Raw genomic sequence first — 24,865 nt, 5'->3', positions numbered from 1 at the left:
GTCCTTTTCTGACAAATACAATTTTTTTGATATTAATAAATAATTATAAAATTATATTTTATGCCAATACATAATATAAAAGCTCTCTATTTACCTGTCTATCTATCGCTCATCTGTCTTTTGATCTAACTACCTTTCAAGTTGTTATGTTGTTGGATTACTATATAAAAGGAATAATGTTTGGGAAAGAAGATGCTCAATATAAAATGATGTCTTTATATTTATTTTCCTCAGAAATTAAAAAAATAATAATACAAACAACAATTAGATGTACAACAGAGATTCCTTAGCCAAATTTAACCAAATAAAAGAAAAAGATAAATCCTTAACTTTGAGCAAGTAAAGGCCAATAAACCATCAACATATTAATAGAATGTGTTTTGTGCCAGAAAATCTAGTTTCGACTTCAGAAAAGCTCATGCTAAATGACTCTCAGCACACTGGAAATATATAAAAGCTAAGACTAATATTGGGAATATAGCAGAAATAACCACAGAGAAACTCAATTTAATCTGAGGGCTTAAACAGTACTTACTTAGTGTGCTACCATCCCTCATTCATCCACTCATTACTCATTCACTCAATTATTTGGTTGAGATCAGAAGCAATCCAGTCATTAGTTTGAAGTTATTTAGTTGCACTTATATGTGAGATACACTTTGACATGAATAAATGAGAGGCTCAGCCACTAATCTGTGGGTAGTCACAAATACAACCCAAAGTGTATATGAATAAACAATTATTAATAAAATAATATAGTCATTAATATACTATTATTAATTAATAAATATATTAATTGTCTATTAATATTTAATATTATACTAGGAACCACTGAGGCTATATAGTGGTAGAAAATATAGTTTCTATCCACACGTTGTACAAAATCCAACTGAAAAAATTGAATTTTTAGTTCAAACAAGTGGAACACAAACATATAAGAACATATCAAGTTTCCTTTTATCTAACAGAGGCTACTGATTCAACTTCTAATGGCAGCATTCTCAGAGAAAGGGAGTTACAGTGCAGCAATATTTTGGCTTCTTTCAAAAACAAATTGACAGATTTACCTGCATATCTATGGATAATATGGCATAAAATTTTAGCATAGAGTTAAAAATGAATAAATTTAGTGAAATCCAAAGTTATGGATATAAGTCCTGGCTGTAACTATTTCAAGCTTTATGAACATGAGCAAAATTTCATGAATTTTAATCCTTCATATATAAAATGTGGTCAATGCCTTTTTTACATTCCTCAAAGCATTATATGTGATCATGTATGTGAAAATATTTCATATATATTTAAATCATATAACATTATTTAAAATTATTGTTCAAGTTCTGCTAATTTTAAAATTTAGGGAGAATCTAAAACGAGATATATAATGTAAAACAAATTCATTTTTATCAGATTTTTGAAATATATTAATTCCTATATGATTCTAATTGGATAATTACATTGTTTCAGAATTATATTGTCATTCAGAATTACATTGTTTGAAAAAAACTTACTAATAGAATTCTTAATTGAAAGGAAGTAGTGAAATTTAACAAAGTATAAGCTAGCTTTTCTTCTATGATATTCATGGGGGGTGCATAGTTTATAAATTCTAGTCAGATTCTTATACCTTGTGGGTAATCTAATCCATATGGAGAATTCTAATAAAAATACATAGAGAATACTAAAGTTCTTGTCATTGGGGAGAGAAAAGATGTTTCTTAATAGCAGTTCTAAACTATTTCTGAAAGGTTTCAAGTAATACAAGCCATTAAATATTATTCTATGTACTACTCTCTAAATTTTTTTATCGTATCTTGCCAAATAAGTGAAATCACCTCATGAGCCAAGATGGAATAAATTGCTTTCAAGTTTTAGTGTCCAGATTATCTTCTAGGGAAGTTTAAGTTTCCCTGCTTTAATCTCTCTACCTTCTTATGCTATTGTTTCTAAATTCTTATAGATGAATGTTTTTTATATCTACCCACATTTTGCTAATGTTTCAATTTATCTGTTGATAAATTTTATCAGTTTGAAAATAGCTTCAATGGTTTTCTCCTAATACATATCTATTCAGCATGTTACAAAGAAGTTTATGATTTCATATTTGGTCAATATAACCTCTTATCCTGCCCTAAAAGACAAGATAAAGAAGAGAGCAAATAATTGAAGAAGTAAGCAATGAATATTATTATTTTGTCATACACACTATCACACATTTGATTCAAAAGAAGGAGCTATTGGGGAAGAAGAAATTTTCCTCTACCCTACTAGGTTCTTCTGGCTGGTCTAAGAATTAAACTTAGACAGATTAACAGGAGAAAATCGAACAAAAGTTTAGTAACATACATACATGGGAGAAACCCAGGAAAACTAGCTCACCAAAATGGCTGAAGCCCTCACCTTAGAGAGCATCTTCAGCTAAAGAAAGAAGAGGATGTTTGAGGTCGTGGTTTGGTGTTTCAAAGAGGAGGAAGGCAATTCACATAGAGATAGAAAAGCAAATGTTTGGTAAATAAATGTTTTCTGGACCATGCAGAGACTATGGGACACAGAGAGAAATTTTAACAATCAGTCTTTGCTAGGTTCTTCCCTGTCTACACACCTAGTTCATACTATAGTTATATGTGGTGGTGGCTCCCTTCCTGGAACAGGTCCTCTTTCTAGTACATTCTTTAGGCAGTTAGTGGAAAGGTCAAATATTCTTCTTTTGGACCTTAAAAATAATCAGCCTACATTAATCTTCATGCCAAAGAGAAACCTCATTGGGGTGGCAAAGTTTGCTGTCCTACAGGGCCATACATAATCTTTGAACATATATCATGTAATAAGATAATAAATACTTCTAGGTAACTTGATAGAGAAACAAATTACATACAAGTTGTGATTGGAGGGGAAAAACTGAGGTGGACAGAGGAAATTTGGTATTCATATATATGAATTATATAATATATGTGTATATACAATTTCAATGTTTTCACAAAAAAGAAAACCAAATATTAGAAAAGAGGTAGACCCAAGAATAAAATCTTGAATTTGGGATTCCAAGGTTCCATTTTACCAAAATGCTCAGGGCATCAGTAGGTGGTAGAGCATATTCTTTAATGCCTGCACTTAAGATATATAAAAAATGCTTCAAGGTTCTTTCATTCAAATGTAGATTTTCACAAATGAGTTAATCTTTTAACAGTTGCTATTTTGACAGTTGAGTTGGCATGTGTTAAAGTTAATTTTGTTGTCATTAAATATTCCTTATGACCATCAGGTTATCACAACTCACTAAGGTAAGTATAAGCATAAACTCAATACAAAGTGAGTTTTTATACTTGCTGTTATGGAATAAATTGTGTCTTACCGAAATTCAGATGTTGAAGACTTAAACCTCTAAATGACTGCAGTTGAAGGCAGGGCCTTTAAGAAGATAATTAAGGTTAAATGAAGTCATAAGGATGGGGCCCTAACCAGAGAGATCTGTTGTCCTTATGTCCATATAAGAAGAAGAAGATACACCAGAGCACGTGCACCCTCCCTTCACCCCACCCCCTCCCAGCAGAGAAAAGGCCATGAGAGAACACAGCAGGAAGATGACTGACTGTCTGCAAGCCAGGAAGAGAGATCACCAGGAATTACATTTTCTGATACCTTGATCTTGTATTTATAGCTTCCAGAACTGTGAGAAAATAAATTTCTGCTATTTAAGCCTCATAGTCTACAGTATTTTGTTATGGCAGACCAAGCCAATTAATGTACTTGGATAACAAAAATCTAAGCAAATTATTGTCATATTTTACTTGTTTTATTCTATGTATATTGTCAGCTACCTTTAAAGATTATTTCCAGTTTTGCAATTTAATTTATAAAATGTTTTATTCTATTATCATGAAATTTCTTAAGAACTTGCTATCAGGTACATGGCACTTATTAATTGCTCTTATGCAATTGTGTTGCAATTTTCTTCATACTGTAATTTTTCTTTTTATTTGTTTTTTCTTTTTCTGTCATATATTCCAACCAATCCTCAGAAAAACTGAAAGAATGGGACGTTTCGTGATTACATTTTAACTAGGGAAAACAAAACTTTAGGAAAAATCCAAACCCAAGGCTCAGCCTAGAAAGCAAACAGAAGGGTAGAAAACTATAAATATGAGGGATGCTGGGTGCTGCGGAATAAAGGAAGAAGAGAGTATTAGAAGAAGGATAGACAGATGCAAGCAAAATGTTAAGTACTGAAAACATATTTCATTTACCTCATTATTCTCTGTTGGGAGAATTTGGGTTTGAATGAATTCTGTAAACAAAGTTCATGAAAAAGCCCTAAGAGGTGACAAATTTTGCATTTTTCATCTTGGTAAAAAAACTACTTCAACTTGCAAGGCTGCTTTTATATTTGAAGTTATGATGTTTATCACATTTCATGATCCCTAAATAAAATAATCTTTATCATTGCGGAAGTACTGAATGAATGAATTATCTGATTTTGTTCCAGCTGTCATTTTGACAATGCAAATACCCACATTCCACATCTGTTGAATGATGCAAACAAACACCCACATTCATTTGTTCTTACAACATTGGAATTGCCTTTCCATGCTGATTCCTCTCAGGACATGTTTATTTGAATATTTTGCATTCACCTCAACTTAATAGTCAAAACGACTTAATGAACAATACAGTTATTTACACTTATATTTGTTTTGGTCAAAGAACAGAGTCATGAAACACCCAAGTATCATCTTGAGTCAATGTTATTTTTTTAAAAAAGCATTCTTTTTCTGAAACAATAGCATTCTTTTTCTGACAGTTTTTTGTTACTCTGGGGACTTTACACTTGCAAAGAACATAGCCTTGTTGAGTATGTGAAAACTGTCCAGTCACAGCAAGGAGAAAAAGGGTTCACTTCTAATATTCTAAGAGGAATCATAGAGCATGATATGCTGTGCTATTAAAGTACTCAACTGACAAAATACTCTAAATGAAAATGTTAGATTAATAAGAAAAATATTAAATATATATGTTCTTTTCATATGTAAATATGTATATATATGAATATATGCACTGGTTTATATATATTTGTATATAAATGTATACATATAAATATATATATATACACATAAAACATAAAAAATAAAAACTGAAATTCCTGCACAGTATACCAAAATAATTTCAAACTGACAAAATTTTAGTTGACTTTAGCATTCATCATGGTGAATTGTCATACTTCATTTTCGTTTTGTATGTTTTCCAATATTTTATCATAGTTTAACATAAAAGTTTGAGTTTAATTTTTCAGATAAATGTATTGGTTCAAGAAAAATGTCACACCCAGAAGATAAAGACTAGTAAAGTTCAGAGTAATCTGTTTAAAATTTGGCTATAATAGACATTGATGAACAACTATTTATTTTTAAAATCCTTTACATTGCAAGAGACAGTTATTAGGTACCCAACATGTGTCAGATATTGAAGATAAGATCTTAAGGAACTTATAGTAGATTAGGCCACGTAAACACATACCTCTAAATAACCTAAATAAAATTTTACTGGGACTTCCCTGGTGGTCCAGTGGTAAAGAATCTGCCTTCCAATCCAAGGGACGTGGGTTCCATCACTGGTCGGGAAACTAAGATCCCACATGCTGCAGGGTAAGCCTGCATGCCACAACTACTGAGCCCATGCACCCTGGAACCCACATGCCACAACTAGAGAGAGAAAATCCGCACACCACAACCAGAGAGAATCTCGTGCACCACAATGAAGAGCCTGCACCACAATGAAAGATCCCACATGCTGCAACTAAGACCCAACGCAGCCAAAAAAATAAATTAAATAAATATTTAAAAAAATAAAACAAATAAAAAATAAAATTTTACCAGTGCTAGGAATGGAGTTAAAACAGGGTGCTATAGGGACTTCCCTGGTGGCGCAGTGGTTAAAATCCACCTGCCAATGGAGGGGACATGGGTTCCAGCCCTGGTCTGGGAGGATCCCACATGCCGTGGAGCAATAAAGCCCATGCACCACAACTACTGATCCTGTGCTCTAGAGCCTGTGAGCCACAACTATTCAGCCCATGTTCCACAGCTACTGAAGACACGCGCCTAGAGCCCGTGCTCTGCAACGAGAAGCCACTGCAATTAGTAGCCCACGCAATGCAATGAAGAGTAGCCCCCGCTCACCACAACTAGAGAAAACCTGTGCACAGCAAAAAAGACCCAACACAGTCAAAAAATAAATAAATGTATTAAAAAAATAAAAAATAAAGCCTGAGTGCTGCCCTCCTTTAAAAACAAAACAAAACAAAACAAAACAAAACAAAAAACAGAGGGCTATAAGAACAATGAGAGGAGCACCCATCTCTGAAAATGGATAGAAGTGGTCAAGGAAGTGCCTCAAAGGAGAGTCAACCCCAAGTTGACTTTTTAATGGTAAAGCAGGTAGTTAGTCAAACACATGCATGTCTGACTATGAGGTTCAGGTTATGGATGTAGAGGTTAGAAGTCTTGTCATGTGCTAAACCAGAAAACAATTTTTAAAAATCCCGTTGCTTTCTACAAGTAGATTAATAACTATAGGAAAGAAGATTGTAACAAAGAATGTAATGCTATGAATATTGTATGGTTTATAAGTATCTGATGTGTATGTTCCAAAGCCAACTAACATTATAATTAAAATTGTGTTTAAAAAAATTCACTCTGAAAGCATTGTGAGGAATAGATACAGGTGGGGAAAGATGTCACTGGAGTTATGTAATTAGCATGGAGTCCTTTCAAAAAATGGTAAGGCATAATCTAAAGGCAATGATAATAAACAGGGAAAGGAAACTGAGGACTTTTAAAAGAAAACGTATATTTACAAAAAAAAAAAATAAACTTGGGGACACATGGAGTAAGAAGGCAATAGCGGTTGAGACGTTATTTAAAAAGAAAACACATATCTAGGCTTCATTTCTGGACATGTGATCAGAACAAAATGCCATTCCATTCTCCTAAAAAATTGATCAATCAGATCAATTTATCATTTAAACAGATCTTTATATTTCAGACATAGCCTATTTAACTGTCTAATTATATATATATATATATTTGGGATATTCTGAGATGGCAGGCATTAACATGAATGTATATTAGCATGAGATGAAAACTCATGGTCAGAATCAAGTTACATCTTTTACTGTTATAATAGATGAATATTATGAGTGACTACTCCCTGAAACCAGATTTCAGGTGTTCATTGTGATTAAATATTCATCACTCCCTAAATTCTTACCATATATTTGCCATCTCTTAGTCTTAGCCTCCTTTTGAAAACAGTGCAGCACTTATGCTGAATTTGTAGCAAATTGGGAAGTTGTTTAATGGTTTGAAAAATCCCCACAGCTGACTGAATCGAGAATAACACACTCATTATTACTTATGACTCTATTTCCAGGTCTTTATAAGTCAACTTATTGAATTCACTGAATATGCTGCTTTTCCAGTTCAGCAAAGCCAGTTCTGCAGGCTACTTTGTGGTAGACAGACTCATAGAAGTGGAAGAAAGCCAATTTCTTTAAATATAAGCACACCTTATAACACCCTTAATTTAGGATAATTTACTCTAAATGAAAATCCAGTGTATATTAAACTTTACCATTAAGAATTCCAAAACTCTAGAAAATAAAACCACCCAGAACAGTGCTTCCCTACTGTGTTTAGTAGACTATTCTTTCCATGAGACATCAATAGCCTTTACTTGAGATAAGTGCTCCTCAGAAAAATCAGTGATTCCATGAGTTAGAATTAAGTGAATTTCTTTATTAAGAGATTACTGTGACAATCTGCATTGTGAAGTTTTAAAAGGGGGACAAGGTAAGATGGGTTTATAAACTTTTTTTTTTTTTTTAACATGAAACACTTTTGTGATAAATACCTTTAAATACTATTTATCCAGGGATAAAGTGCTGGGAAATGCTAGTCTAGAGCAAATCTTTCAGAAACCAAATGTAGAGGTAATAAGAAGGCTTAATCATAGAAAACACACCATGTTTTTGTTGTTGTTTTAGTAATTTTATAATTTCAGCATCAACATTTGCCACTTTATCCTGTGGGAAATACAGTATATTTTAGTCTTCAAGATCACATGTTTCATCCTTTTACATATGTTTAATGTGTATTTAATCTGCCCAAGTATTGAATAATATATAACTCTAGGCTGCCTGAAGTACTAGAAGAAAAATAAAAATGTTAACCATGGAATTGTGAAGGATTTGATTTTTTCAAAACTACCACAATAAGAATGTATAACCTCAGGAACTGTATTTTATTAATACCCAGGTGGAAATAAAAAACAAGCAATTAAAGATCTCCTTAACATAGTCTATCAAATAACTTTTATGTGAAATAATATTTAAAATATTTTAAGGAAGTAAATATACCTTTAAGTGTAGGTGGACTGGTCAGGAATTCTATAGTACAATATATGACAATTTTAAAATAAATAATGAAAATATTAACTTTTAATCTGTCTTCTCTTCTATTTTCACTTTTTGTTTGTCACTGATTAACTCTCCCCAACCACCCCCCGCCCCCCAGGTGTTGAAATTAGGTGTAATTTCAACACCTAATTACACCAGGGAAATGGGAAACATATATGTAGCCATGTCCTTGAAACACCAGAAGACTTTAGTGATAGACTAAGATGTATATAGTAGTTATTTTTAAAAGCTGTTTTTCAGTCAGGCGCCATTATATTTATTTTTTAAAAGTTCTTTAGAATAAAAAAGAAATATTTTGCTTTAAAGTTAATGATTAAATTTGATTATTTAAACATCTATTTATCAATTTATTATTCCATGCCAAATAAAGGTAGGTTTTTAGCGAAAAACTGAGTCCTCAGAAGTATACCTGAAATATTTAAAATATCACAATAACATTCTCAGAATGCTGTTCTTTAATTAATTTATGACCAAAGAAAAAAAGAGCATGTGAAACAATCATAAGAAGACTGTTAGAATTTTAATGATCAAAATTTAAATGCATTTTGAAAAAAATTATTAAATATTTTGCATGCAATATTCTATTTAATCCCTTTTCTACTATACTTGACTTTGGGTAATTTAACTAAGTTTCAATTTCCTCATGTATAAACTAAATATCTACAGTATAACAATATGTATGTAGTAAAATATTTAAGGAGATAATATGCATAAAGCATTTAGTATTATACCAGCATATCTTACTCCTAAATAAATCATAAAATAGACATCATGACTACTGAAAATGTTAATCAATATAGACATACACAGATTATATATTTAAAAAGTAAAATTGGTAGTTTAAAAATATAAACATGATTACATTAATTTCATTAGTTATGCAATAAAATACATTTAAAGACAGTATTTATATAGAGAAGTAAATTATATGAATATATTTATTAAGATGGTTGTAATGAACATTGAGAAACTCAGCAAATAATTATATGATCATAAATTTCAAGGAAAACATTTATAGATAATAAAATATTACTTAATTGGTCAGGAAAAATTTTTCTTTGAATTACAATAAAATTAGTCTTTGTGGTTTAAGTTATCTAGCTTTACACTTGAGCTATAACACAAAAAATTTGACATATTCAGTATCTGTGTTGTCCTTTCTGCTCTGGTGTCATGATGACAGTTTATATTTCAACTTGTCCTAAATGAGAGTCAAAAGATAATTTTATTGTTGGAAAGCTTGTTCTCATAGATGGAAAAATATCATTTGAGAATTAGGATTCCTAAATTCCATTTTACATGTATCTATAAGTTATTAAAATTAAAAAATTACATAAAATAGTCTTATTTAATTCTCAGAACCTCAGATTCCACAGGCAAAATATTAGGGTGCTGGTCTTGAAAGTCTTTTAGGCAATAAAAATCTGAGAAAGTAAGGTACATACACATTTTAGTATTGCATCATGTGATCATTCACTATCATCTTTGGAAATTATGAAAAAATTAATTCTAAGTTGATTTGTATTGGTCTGATAAGGAAGCTAACAGTGGGTAGAAAATGTTGGAGTAAACACAACTTCAAATTAACAAAGGTTACAAAAAAGCACACTAATGTTTCATAAACTATTGTTTGGTTCAAAAAAGACAAAAAGTAATGTATCCATCTGATGAATTCCACTTGATGAGGTTAAGTGACAGAAGACTAACAAATATTTCTGATAATAGCAATTTCTGAATTGTTTTCATTAACTTAAATTGATCATATAGAAAGTAAATAAAATTTCCTCCAATTTTTCAGGAGTTGAATTGGAAAATTTGATGTATATGTAGGAAATATTAAATTAACATGTGTGCCATTTGCTTAATGGTTAGAATATTGAAATTGCATAATAAATATTTGGATAAATAAATTTTGAATATTTATGAAAAATAATATACAAGTGTTTATCACTTCTTATCATTAGCAGGTACTGTTATTTTTTTAAATATTATTAAAAGAACAACTGTTATTTTGGGTGACCTATGGGCATTTTCCATTTAATTAGAATGGAAAAGAGTATATGTGCCTAATTCTCTGGGTAGTCATCAATGTTGAATTGCTCTTCTCTAGGGGGTATTTTTTTCCATTTTCATAATCATTAAAATAATAAACTGTTTAATTTGTCTGATACTCTTGTAAATTGAAATCACAGTAGTAGTTATTTCAGTACCTGTTTGATAAAATTCAGTTCACTTGTGTTTTCTTCCCATAGCTTCTAGTTTGCTTCCTTTCCTCTTAGGAATACTTTAAATTATAGAAATTTGCAAAGTAATCCTAACAGTTTATTGTTTAAGTTTTTTATTTTCTTTGTCATTTAAAAGTTGTAAATGATGACTTAGGAAAAAATGACTACAATGGAAGGAATCTATATTTCATGAAAGACCATTTATTTGGTGAGCAAAAGGCATTCTTCAAGTTGTTTTTTGCTTTACATTAGTATATTTTGAAAACAATGAAAAATTCATGAAAGTTTTGAAACATTACGTATTTTTTTTCACATGGGGAGGCATGAATATCCTAATTCTCTATAAAATTATCTATGTCACAGAATTTTGAGGAGGCATCAATTCTTAGGAAATTAAAACCTATTTTCAATCGTACAATGTTACTCTCAGAAGAGGTATTTCCATCTTCTCCTTGCCCTGATGTGGAAACTAAGGTCTAATGAAATGAGGTATACTTTCCATGATCAAACACTGAATTAATGTCAGAGTCAAATGTAGGATCCACCATTGCATCTGCTCACCTACACATCTGCACACAGATATTTTTTTCACTTGTTGACGTAGATAATTTTCCAATTCTCTTTTCTAAAGCCAATCTATCCATTTGTGCATGAAATCCTACCTACTCTAGTACATTCAAAGAAAATTTTCCAACAATTCTTCCCTCTCTCTTATTACATCATCAAATTTCCCTCTCTTCTGGATCACACCTGTAAGTATACAAAAATGCTTGGCTCCACTCCTTCAGCTTTGCATTTGTCAGTTTATTAACTCTCAGTTCCAAAATCATCCTTTTAGGTTGTTTTGTGAAAATGGGTCCTTTAAATAATTTTTCTTTGCCACTGGCACTATGGTAAGCATTGTCAGTAGAGGACGCTGGAGAGATATTGCAGGTGGAAAGATTTTGTTTCCTGGTATGAGCCCACTTACCTGCAAGTTCCCCAGGGCGGTAGGGTGTCTCTTTTGAGACATGTAAGGGGAAGATTTCTAGTAAGTTCTGGAGAACAGGTTTCTATCAAGTCTTGCCATTTGCTATACCACAGTGACTCCTCTTCCATCCAGGAAGCCATGGTTGTTCCCTCTTCAAGGAGGTCCAGATCTCAGCTCTGGGGGTTGGTATTAGCCTTATAGGTAGTAGCTACTCTTTATATCTGATATTTCTGTATTATTTAGAGTTCTCTTAATTTCTTACTTTCCAATCCTTCCTTACTCTAAATATTTGTTATATTTAATGATTCTTTATTTAAATTTTTCATGCTGAAATTTCAATGTTTGTTTCTCACCAGTGGATCCAGGCTGACGAAACCAGACACCTTTAGGCTAATTTTTCAGTTCAGTTTTGCAGTTTTAAAGATTCTATGTAGTGACTCTTTTAAATTCCAGTTTTCCCATGTTTGCTTAGCTCTATTCCACAGAAACGAATCTTGTCAAAGTCATCAATGGCTTTCATTTTATTAAGTTCAAAAATCAAGTATTGGGCATCAGTCTATTTGACCTCTCAGCAGCATCCACACTCCTTTATGTTGGTTTATTCCCTGAAATTCCAGGACATTAAGCTCCCTTGGTTTTTACTCTATTTGATTAGTTTCTCCATTTCAGTCACTAGGATCCTTCTTCTTTTTATCTCTAGTTTTGTAATGTTTTGATGTCCTAGAACATCATTCTTAATCCTCTTCTCTTATTTATCTAAACTCACTTCTATGGTGAGACCACCCCACATCATGTCTTTAAATTATATCTATTTGCCAACAGTTTCCTACTTTATATCTCCTGGCCATTTCTCCACAACTCCTGAATGATGCATTCAGTGCCTACTCAACACATCCACTTAGAGGCCTCATAGAAATCTTAAAAGTACATCCTTCCTCATTGGCGCTCAAGCCAAAACACCCTGGAATCTCTATGATTCCTCTCTTTCTCATTCCCCGAACTAACCAGCTATACTTTAAAATATATCTAGGATGAAAACACTTCTCACTATCTTCATAGCTACTAACTTATTACCATCATCTGACCTCTTCAAAAGCCTCTCACTTCTAAATTGCTATCAGCTATTAACTGATTTCCATTTTCCACTCTTGTTTCCCTCCAGTATACTCTCAACACAGCAACAAGAGAGAGTCCATTGACTTGTGTACATTAGATCAGACGCTCCTCTACTCAAAACCCTGCAACAGCTTCCATTACACTCCAAGGAAATGCCAAAGTTCTTAGAATAGTTTCCTAAACACTTAATGATTTGCTTTTTCCCTTCTCTGAATTCTAGCAACTCATCCCTTGTATCACTCTGCTTCAACCCCAAAGGCTACCTTATTGTTCCTCAAAGAGTAGCAAGCAAAAATATTTTCTAAAAATAGCAATGTGGACAAGAAGATGCAGGAATGTATATATTTTATGTATATTTCAAACAAATCACTTAACAAAATAAAAGAATAATTTTATAATTGGATCAATGTAAATTTTCTCTTCTGAGGTCTTAGCCTTGAGATTTGCCAAAAGACTGAGTGTTCGTAAGTCTAAGGATCCGATTTTAGTCTCCAGATTTCATCTCTATAAACTCCACTTACTAAAATATTAAAATGGCTTTAATAGTTCATTAAAATTTCCCTAAATCCTAAATTAAAATCACTGCAAAAGTCTGAATGATTTAAATGGCTTTTGCTTTATTACAAATGTTCCACAATTTTTCTTAGTCCTCTTACAAATTAATATATTCCATTTTAATTTTATCATTCTTATACAATAAGCATGAACAAGAAATGAAATTCCCTTTTTAATGTTTAACTGAGAAAAATAATTGTTCTTGCACTGTGTGGCCTCTTGATAAATTCTATGTATATTATTTAATATGCTTATATTATTTAAAATGCTTATGAACTAGTTTAATATTTAAGTTCAGTTTTCCTTTCCTCATGAAATGGACTTTTGCTTTCTGGTTTATTATGCTAGCTGTGAAAATGAAACCAATTTTTCTTATAGCCATTTTATTTTTAAATACACCACTGACTTATGTATGTCATTCTGATAAATTTATTTTACTAATTTGTCTAATAGAACAAAGAGATAAGAGGTTATATCCTATTCAAGATTGGCCTTCCATTGTCCATTGAATAATGGGTTTTTAGTAAAGTCTGAATCAATGTGCTACGATCCCTCTTTATGACCATGTTCCTAGTATCCACTGTTAGGTCCATGATAACACACCAATGCAGAGCTTTCTCTCACATTACAGACAAATCATACATCAACAGAGAGTTAGAAAAAATGAAGCTAAAATTCCTAAGACTTAACATAAACTTTCCATTTGGTGATTCAACAAATACTTATTGAGTATCAACTATGCCAGGAACTTTGTGAACAAGAACTTCAAGTCTGATTTTCTGAAAAATATAGTTATAAGGAAAGAGATGAAAACAAACTATGACTAAACAAGAACACAGTAGATGAAAGTGCTAAGAAGACACATTTAAGGTGAGATGTATTTAATAAGAAAGAGTCGGTCATGCCATGATGGGGTGAACACCTTTTGGCAGGGAAGGACCAGAAAAGGGGTGTGATGGGCCATTCTACCCAGCAGGTAGGAATGTATTATCCCTGGTATTGTTTAGAATTGCCAAGGTATAGTAATGATAAAAGCTCACCGATGTTTAGTCAGTTTTATTGCTGTCTTTAATTATCTCTAGACTATGCCTCCCCTTTCATTGCTTACCCCTTAGAAAACTGTATCACCACCACCCTCTTCTCTTGGGTGCCAGGGTTTCTAGTCCCCAGAATCAGCTGGTACAAATGTACTAGAGAAGAAATAAACCTGACTTGTTCAAGAAACAGAAAGAATATCAGTGTGCCTGTAGGGTCTTGAGAACTGGTAGGAAATGAGGTCAGAGGAGTGGTCATGGGACTGTTGATGTAGGGCCTTGTACAACAGGGATATTAGAATTTTGTTCTAAGTGTCTAAAGCTTAAGTTTGAGATGAATTGATTCATACTGTAAAAATTATGTTTGCTTGTTAAATGAAAGTTATGGCAGTGGTTAAGCATAAAAGTTAGAATAATAAATAGCAGGCTATTTCAACTGTACAGGAGAAAGATACTGTGGCTTGTTTTAGCATGTGGTTGTAGAGATGTTTTTAAAAAAATAAGAACAGATTCAGGATTCAGGATATGGTTTGGAGGAGTGCAGTCAAAAGGACTTCCTAAGGAAATGAATGCTAAATGCAATGCAAAGTAGAGAATTAAAAATGATTCTAGGATTTAGGCCTGAACAACTGAATGTTTTGTAGTGATATTTACTGAGGAAGTGGGCATGGATGGAGTCTTGGGACTTTGAAATCTTCCATTTTGGACATGTGAAGATTTGAATAGCTGTTGGATATCTAATGGGAGATATCAAGTAGTTAATTGGGTATTTGAATCTATCTTTCAGGAAAAGTTTAGAGCTAGAGATATACGATCAGAATTTATAATTGACTCCCAGATAGTATTTAAAAGTATGGAGGTAAATGCTATTCTTGACAGAAAATATGGTGTCCCAGGTCATTGCAACATCAGAAAGCAGAAAGAATTAACAATTATCATTGAGTAAGAATGGCCAGATTGATTGTGTCAAAGGCTGCTGAGAAGCCAAGTAAAATGAAAACAAGTGAGATGGGGGAAAAATGACAGCATGGAGGTTTTGAGTGATCTTGATTAGTTCAAAGAACTGTTATAGTGAATTGAAGAAAGAATGATGATTACAAGTAAGTAGAGTTAATAACCATAAACGATAACTACATATTTTGCTGGAAAAGGGAACAGGGAATTGGAGTAGTTGGTGGAAAGGAATATGAGAAATTTTGTTTTGTTTAATATGTCTGAAGCAAGTTTTGTAAGTTACTTGGAATGATCCAAAATAGAGTAAAATTCATAATAGAAAATATAGAAGGAGTCATTGCAATAGAGAAATTTCAATATGAAGAAAGATGGGATAAAAACCAGAAACAGTGTGATCAGCCTTTGATAAAGGCAGAAACACTTGATATACTGTAGCAGAAATAAAGGCTTTCAGAATAGGTTACAACTCTCCTCCACTCGCTTTACTTGACCAAAGGGTGTAACGTGAATGTATGAGTTTGTGCGTGTGCAAATCGTTTTTTACATTAACAATCTGTTGACTTAAAACTTACTGAAATAAAAAGGTTTTGTATTTTCTTAATGTTGTAACTTGAACTGTGAATGTCATAGTAGGTTAAAAGATCATGAATCTAAATAGTATTTAAGATAAATCTATAAGATTTTAGAAGTATACATTGTCTGTGTTTCTGTTTTAAAGACACAGTTTTCAAGGTCTCTTTTGGAGAAGAATAACATTATTTCACAATTTTTTAAAACTCTTATACTCTAATTTTATGGAGAAGACTATTTATTTGATGATGGCCTGGTATAATAATTAACTAATCAGACAGCAAGCAAATCAGAGAGAAAAAAAAGAAAACAAAAATGAAAAAGTAACAAAGACTGGTAATGGATTATGTTAATGTGTTTGATTGATTCTTTTTGCGTTACTCATTTGTAAGAGTTAAGAGTTTTTCCTTTTTAAAGATAAGATATATAATACTCTAAACAGTGAATGTTATACTGACAAAAGTAGAGAACTGTTGGGTTTATCAAGGAGTAGTTTATCTATGCTTGCTTTGGGGAAGTAAAATCAAATAAAACATAAATTACTCAGAAGTGTAATCTATTCTGTATATCTTACGCTATGATTTATGACTGCTCTTTTTCTATTTATTCGCTCTTTGTCATTTTGCTGGCTTTTCATTAGTTTTTTTAGTTGTGGCTGTAATTTTTATAGACAACAGAGTTTTTATGTCTCTGGTATCTAATCAACTGTCACATTTCCAATGGGGTAAATGATTGAAGACCTCTCCCCTCTTGAATTGCTGTAACTGCCATAAAGAATCTTTTGGAATAAATTTATTATAGCTTTGCATAAAAAGAATTAATTCCTGTAAGATAGAGGTAGCATCTGTTTCCTTAATTTCCTTAATTAATTCCTGTTATTTTTAAATTTTTTTATTATTTGATTATAAATAATATTCCTCTAAACCTAGGCAATATTTTGTTATCCATTGCAACTTGCTTTTTCCTTTCACATTTTGCTACAGAAAATAAAAGTAAATGTTTATACACATAAACAGACACTACTATTTATTTATCTTAAGAGTCAGTAGGTATACTTATTAGAAAGTTGTGAGAAAGGGTTCTCCTTGTTGTCTCTAAAGAGATAAACAACACCAGTTCTAAGACATGAAGCAAAGTTTATCTGTATATCTCCAAACTTTTAAATAATTTCTGACTGTGATAAAACTGAATTTCCCTGAAGACTTTTGACTTGATCATACATGGACCTGTACTTTTTGAGAGCACCATGCTTCTACTCTCTAAATCACTCATTAGAAAAATGCACACCAAAATAGATACTTATGTATACTTTTAAAATACGCATATAACAAGTAAATATATATGTACCTATTACAAAGATCCATTTTATGAAATGAGTTAAAACCAGTGGAAACAATAGTTACAAAATGTTAAAATGTGTTGTTTATCGCATAGCGACATGTTCTTTTGTTGCATCTTTGAAAAAGGAAATATAGAAAAATAAGTGAATCAAATTGAGTAGCCTCCTTGTGATATGTATATTTGTATACATAATCACCCATTCTTTTAAAAGAAATTTCCATATTTTTTCCAATTCTTTTGAAATTTTAACCCCCCTAGGTATCCAAGAAAAACATGAAAACTATTATGCAAAATTCTGTTCCTTACTTATTTAAAAAGATAATAGAAATCATTCACCATTTACCATTTCTTAGAGTATATCTCAATTATGTATTTCTTTGATTTTGCCTTTTCCTCTGGTCCTTTCTATTGCAAAGTCAATTGAATTTATTTCAGTATTAGCTATTCTATTTCAATAGAAAATATTTACTGCCTCCAAAACCCAAGAAAAAAGTGTTTTCTGATCATCATACGGCTTTTCCTAAGAACCTTGAGATGCTTAGTAGCTTTGAAAATTCATGCAAAGGCTGGAAAATTCTAGATTTAATTAAACTTTTTAAAACTCTGGCTGGACATTGAGGTAAATAGGAAACCATCTGCAGAAATAAACTTTGCACTTATTTCTCATCAGTAGGAGAAGAAAGACAGTATCAAACACAATTAGAGTAGTCTGAGCTCTACAATTTACTAGAAAAATGATTAGCATGTCGATTCTCAATTTACTCATTTGTCAAAAAATAATAATGATATTTACTGCATAAGAATATTATAGAAATTAAATAAGATAAAATATATGTTTGGTGACTGAAGAAAGAAATAAATGCACGTTAATTCCAATCCCGTCACTCTTCTTCCTTTCTCAGGCTTTTAATAGGAATCTTCAGAATTGCTGTATTCAGAACATTTTAATGATCTTCAAGTTGAGACAGCAAATTAGGAAACAACATACATTCACAGTAGAAATATCCCTGTGTATGTTCATATCTGGCTAGCCTAGATTTGCAGGAAAACTGGATTTTTCACTAGCTCTATGACCTTTGAAAAATCACTTAACTTCTTTGAACTTGTTTATCCCTCTGCATAATATAATTAATAACCCCTACCTTGCAATTGTATTTTTTAAGATTAGAAATACTGTACAAAAAGTGCTTATAATGACATGTAATTCATTAATATTAGTTATGGAAGCAATAGCCCCTCCTATATCTAAAGACATTTTTATGAAAAGAAAATGTGCTTTATTTTTCCCCCTGCACATATGTTGCTTGAAAGTATATATAAAGTTATGTTTGTAATGTACCCAGGTTGAGAGATGAGAAATGGAAAATACGTATATGCTGTGTTTATGCCTATTGGACACTGTGATGAGTTAAACTTAAAAGTCTTTTACTAGTTAGTTTCACCAAAACATAATAATAATTTATTTTCTAATGTTAATCAATATTGTTTCACTAATCAAGATAAAGCAGCTTTACCAATCAGAATTAAAACCCTATGTGTAATGTGTAGCCTTAGGAACAAATGAGTCAATAGAATGTACATCTCTATTCTGATGTAATAGTTTAGATGAGATACACACGTAGGAGAAGCTCCCATTTTTGATGACAAAAGAGTGGGCAAGGAGGGTATGAAGAAAAGGCACATCATGAAAAAGATGGAGCCCTGGCTACATTCTTGGCCTCCTTTGGTATGTGTCCTATTATATATGATGATTTTTGAGTACTAGTTTAACTCCAAACTCCCAACATCTCAGCAAACAGGTGAAATGGGTGGGCAGGATCAAAGGGACCAATTGCCACATCATCTATCATTGGTTAATGGCTATCTACCTATTATTGGCTAATAGTGATCATTGGCTATTTCCATCTTGAGAGAGGATGCCCAAGCTCTGAGACTATCTCGTATCAGAACCTACACTGGAAGATTCAGAAAAATCCGGTGCATGGCTTTCCAATTCATTCTTTGCCCCATTACCAAACTAGATGTTTCCCTTCCTTTTATAAGAGCCTGGTGTTAGGATAAACTTTTATTGAATATAATTTGTTTAGGCAGGATTTCCATAAATTTTTTCTCTTCTTTTACTTCTTTATTTCAGTAGCCAAATGAAACACAATTATTAATTTATTCATAAAACTTCATTTGTTTCCCAATTTTGGCAAAGTGTTTCTTTTTTTAACTTTCCAATCTTAATATATGACGCAGCTCTCTCTCTCTTCTCTTGTTACTAACATGTTATACTTGCCTATTGTTGTTTCCCAATTTCCTAATTCCCTATCTTACATTCTTAGTAATATGTGGATTAGTGAAAATGTTGATAGTGATTTTAATTCAAATGAACAGGCTCTTAATATCCCTCATAAGAAATGTACACATACACAATTTTATCTATCATTTCAGAGGTCAGAGCCACCTTTAAGCTTATGTTTGGATACCCTGAGACGCCAGACACCCTGGGTTAACAATGTTGTGCATGGATAATTTTGCAACATTACAAGTTATTTTAAAGACACAAGACTCTGAATCAGGGAAAATTAATTACTCTTCTTCTTCTAAGTTGAGTGAACTTGGTGTTTTATCAAATCACCTGTGTCCTACATACCTCATCAATAAAATGAGGTGGTTTTTCACTTGGTGTGTGGATTCTCCTTAGCTCCAATTATCAAAGGTTCCATAATTCCAATTGCTAAATGGTATTAATTCAAAACTCTGTACTATTCAGTAATATATCTTATCTTTCTATAGAAATTTGAAATCCCATGCTTTGAGCTTTTAAGAATACCATAGGGATGGCCACAGAATATGTATATTCATCAGAGAATGATCATATTATTGTATCTTAGGTCAGATAGATGATAGCTTCATAGATAACTAGCTGGCTAGCTAGCTAGCTAGCTAATTAGGTAGATAGATAGACAGATATGTAGATAGTTAGATCAATCATCAAAACAGGAAAGCAGAGAATTAATAATTGAAATGTTCTAAAAATCTTTTAAATATTCTATTGAGATTAAGTATTTTATATATATTATCTAATTTGATCCTCATAAAACTTTTGCGTGGTAGTACTATTTGATTTGACAGATGAAGCAATTGAATTTCAGAGAAATTATAGTCATATAACCATGACTCAGTAAGTTGTGGAAATGGAATTCAGACCCATGACCCATGACCCAGCATTTTCCACCAGCAAATTTACCTTAAAAAGAGTGTTTGATTAAAACAAACAAACAAAAAATGTGAATAAGTAATAAAACATGGGTTGTAACGTTTAATTTTAACACAGAATTTTTCAGTCAATTGTAGCTACGAAAATAGCATCCCATGTAATTACCTGAGGTGGAAGCAGTGGAAGTCTTATAAAGGCCAGAAGCATACTCAAGTCATTGCATCTCCTCTGCATGTCATATTTGACCCACATCATTAATGCATGGAAGATGGTTTCTTCATCAGGGACATTGACATCATCACTGGCCAGGAGTTTATGGAGCTCCTCAGCTGGAAGCAGTAAAAACTCTTGATTTCTCATAACTTCCATTATGTTTTCCTACAGGGAGAAAAGAGCCTGGCATAAATTCAACCTCGGTTTTATTTAGCTAGCAAAGCACCTCAGAAAGAAATGAGAAAAGTAGTCAACAACCTTTGTTCTCATTATAACATAATCCTTGAGACTTAATCCTTCAGAAACTGGAAGCTGTTACGATGAAAGCATTGTAATTGTAATTGAAGTGTAAATGTATCCAAGACAGCACAGGTCTTGTAATAACTGGAGGATTATAATGTTGAGCTTTGTTATGCAGGCAGAATATAAAGTGATTAAATGTTCAAGTTTCAAGTGGACTGCTAGGTAAAACTTGGTGAATATTAAAAGAATAGAATTTCAACTTTTTAAAAACTTGACTACACGTACATTCATCAGAAAGTGGGAATAAAATTACACAGAAGTAACACTGTAAGATGCATCAGTTTATTCAGAAAGGGAAAGAGAGAAGAGGTAGGCCATAGGTTTCACAAAATCCCATATGTTTCACCCTTTTATTATCTCTCAAACCTCCCTCCTCTCATGACAGTTTCTCTGACTTAATTCAGAGTCCCATTTGTTTTCTTGCAGATTGCTGCCATACCCCCCTAGTTACTCTGCCTGATTCTACCCTTAGCTTCTCTAGTGGACCTTCCGTACTGATACTAGAGGATATTTCTAAACTTCAATGTGCTCATGGCACTACTCTAAAGTTTTTGTTTCAATTTGCTTTTTTTTTTTGGTTCAAATCTTTTGGTTAAACACACTGGTTCTTCACGATCTGACCTCTTCCTGATTCTAACACTTCATCTCCAAACTTACTGGCACACCAGCCACAAAATTACTCTTCTTTCAATTTGCCTTATCCTCACTCCATTGCTTAAAATGACTATTAGCCATCTTGTTTTCCTAATTTGTGTCATTTTTCAAGATTCAATTCAAAAATTAAATAGGGATAGGATATATATATATATATCTGGTGCTCTCTGTTCACTCCCATTTGATTTGACTGCCTCACTTTCTATGCATGCACAGTGCATGCTGTTTACATCTGTGACACAGCAGTTACCAAACTGCTACCTAATCTTTGGTGCACATAGGAATCTTATCACAAGCTTTAAGCTCCTTGAGACAAAGACTTCGACATTAAACCCTTCATATCTAGATTCTGGACATAGCAGGTGAACAGTACTTATTTGTTGAATAGATATATTGATCTTTGTAGAGAAAAATAGATTTTGGAAATAGTACAGAGCAGTGCAGTGTTTTTCAAACACTTTTAGAAAACTACTTGTCAAAAATCTTCTTACATTTCATCACAAAGTCTTCTGTGTCTGATAAATGGTTAGAGAAGACAGAGATTTGACTGCTGGCCTTCACTTTTGTTCCACCTTCTTCTATGTCTCCTGAGACAACTCCAAGGAATATATAACTAAGGCTTCTCAGATGGTAGCTTTAAAGCCACAGTTGTGGCAGAAATCTCAATAGGATGGTTATTTTAGGGTAAAACCTGAAGTAGAGTGGGACTAGATCTCTTCCCCAAAAGGCATTGTGACTATGCTAAAACATAGCAGAAGAGTCAGCAAGTGCCCATTAATCTGTATGTCAGAGCAGATTCAAACCTGTTTTCTGAAGAGACACTTGACCTATGTTATGAGTGTATCCTTAGAATTGAATCCAAGGCTTGAAGTGCCTTCAGCTTTCATAAAAGCAGTCAACTTTACTTTTAAGTCATTGGTTATTTTCTTTACCTTTAAATGACATCGCATAATAGCTGATTTCATGAAGGTTTTTTTGCCCCCTGTGTTTCCTCTGTGTCTAATACAGTGCTGTGTAAATTATAGATGTCCAATACCTATTTACTTAATGAATGAACTGTGTGCCCTGAGATTTAGTGCCACCAAATTTCTCTAAAGAGCTACAATAAGATAAAGAAGTTTTTGAAGAATCTTTAAAGGACTTTTTGTCCATCTATTTTTCCAGTTACTCAAAAATCTATGGGTCTATTAAACTACACACAGAATTGTACAGCTAGACCATCAGTATATAGCGAGGGGTACCATAAAAAAGCAGCTCTATGAAACTGTCAACAGTGTCTATCATAAAGATATTGTTCGAGGCATATTTCATTATATTTTATAGTGTCCTCTTTATGATGACCCTTGGGAGAAATTTCTTTTAGGTTTTAGTAGGAGGAATAATTGCACTTCTCCTGAGTAAATTGGTTTGGTTTTATCATGGATGCTGTAAATTATGAAATTGATCAGATTTCTCTTTTTATTTGGCCTCTAGAAAACTTAGAGTCAAATTGAAATCTAGCTGATAGGAAGGCTACAGCCTTTTATAGTTTGATTTCTTTTTCAGACAGTTCTGACAATAGCTTCATTTAATATCGCTACAGCAGATTTTCTTTTTTCTTCTTTTATTCTTGCACTTAATTTAGATTATATTCTCATAATTTTGTATCTTTATAAATTATACTACATTTTTTGGAAACAAGCAATGTCGTTTGTAGATACTGCTATAAATAAACTTGGCATTAGAAGACAGTATCAGATATTACTGAATCCATCACACTGATGCATAAATTATATTGTCTTTTTTTTCTTTATATACGTTGGAGTTCTAAAGGTCCCTTAGCTCTTTTTTCTTTTTTTCTCCATCAAGTCTCCCTTCAATGATATCTTGCCTAATATTCCCATGTTATTTGCAATCTAGCTTCTGGAAGCTATTTTCGTTTCATTATCTTTTATTCACTGAAGAAGAAAAAATATCAATTCACACTAGTTTCCTTATACCTTAGCTAATTCCTTGTTGTCTGAGAAGATCAAGTAATGAGAAGCATCAAAACTCTTTGGCCTGTTTACTTTTTGTACAATACCTTTATTTTAAGTTTATCCAATCATTCATTCTACACAGAGTTATTGAACACCTAATATTTGGTCCTGTATAATTGTAGTAAGGAGAACAAAATGGATGTACATCAAAAAGCTTACCACACATGGGACAACTAGACAATATGCAAAGCCTAGAAAATGACAGTCATCAAGTCTGTAAAGCTTATTTTTCAAATGGACCTAGAATATTAGGTAGAAGTATAAATTAGAAAATGAGAAACAGAAAGAAATGTATTCTGACCAGGGGAGACCATATAAACAAAGGCACATAATATGGTATGAAGTGCCATGTTTGGTATGTTAACTTGATTGACAATGAACACAGAAAAAGTCATAGAAATTAATATTGAAAGTGTAATTTAGACCATATAATGGAATAAGTTTATTGTAAAACTTTAACAGTGTCTCCATTAAGTGGGAATATCTGTGTACATACATCTTTTGCACATAGATTGAAATGTTCATTTTAAAGATTTTACCACCAAATTTAAGTTGCCACTGCATAAGACACAACATAAGACAATAATCCAGATTAATTACATAAATAAAGACTAAAGTGCACTATTTTTGCTACTTTATAATATTTTAAATAATTTTTCTAGCTATAAAAATTCATAGTTTTGTTTTATTCTAAGTAGACAGATATTACCATTTTTAATTATTATTTCCTGAATTTGACATAAATGTATTTTCTAATATTCATTTCCCTCTGTCTCTTAATTCTATTATTGTTTTTCCCTCATCTTATTGTTGCTAATATATCAAATAGCAGTAATTCATTTGATATTCCATTAGAAATTCATTTTTTTACACCATTTAAAAAGTTAGATAACAATTAATTGTAACATCAAGTCAAGGAAAATATAAGTAAATTCCTTCAATTGTCACATTTTAGTTATTGGTTTAGTTTAAAATATGGATATTAAACTGTAGTTAAATACTTTATTAATGATCAAGTAAGTTTAACATAAACTTTAATGTTGTTCACTTCTTTAACAGCTATTACTGAAGCAACACATTATCTACTTATTATGGTTAACTCAAGGAAAACTCACTGCTATGAAAGTCTACTGAGTTAATACCTATGTCTCACCATCTTGCACTTTGCAACTAGTGGTCAGTTAGAGGAACCTCCCAATCACTGTTTTAAGCATTATGGTGGGAAGGTTAATCCTTT

General features: G+C 32.2%; 1 protein-coding gene across 1 annotated transcript in view; it reads right to left on the bottom strand.

The window, feature by feature from the left end:
- KLHL1 (kelch like family member 1) overlaps positions 1-24,865 on the bottom strand; it is a 424,255-nt gene that overhangs the window by 136,867 nt on the left and 262,523 nt on the right. Inside the window, exon 5 of the mRNA XM_082434833.1 lies at positions 20,606-20,818. Within this exon, the coding sequence (XP_082290959.1) occupies positions 20,606-20,818 (213 nt within the window). The remainder of the gene's footprint in view (positions 1-20,605; positions 20,819-24,865) is intronic.

Source organism: Balaenoptera physalus (genome assembly GCF_965194825.1).
Source record: "Balaenoptera physalus genome assembly, chromosome: 18".
NCBI classification, from domain to species: Eukaryota; Metazoa; Chordata; class Mammalia; order Artiodactyla; family Balaenopteridae; genus Balaenoptera; species Balaenoptera physalus.
Note: the sequence above shows the minus strand (reverse complement) of the source record. Positions and strands in the feature narration are given on the sequence as shown.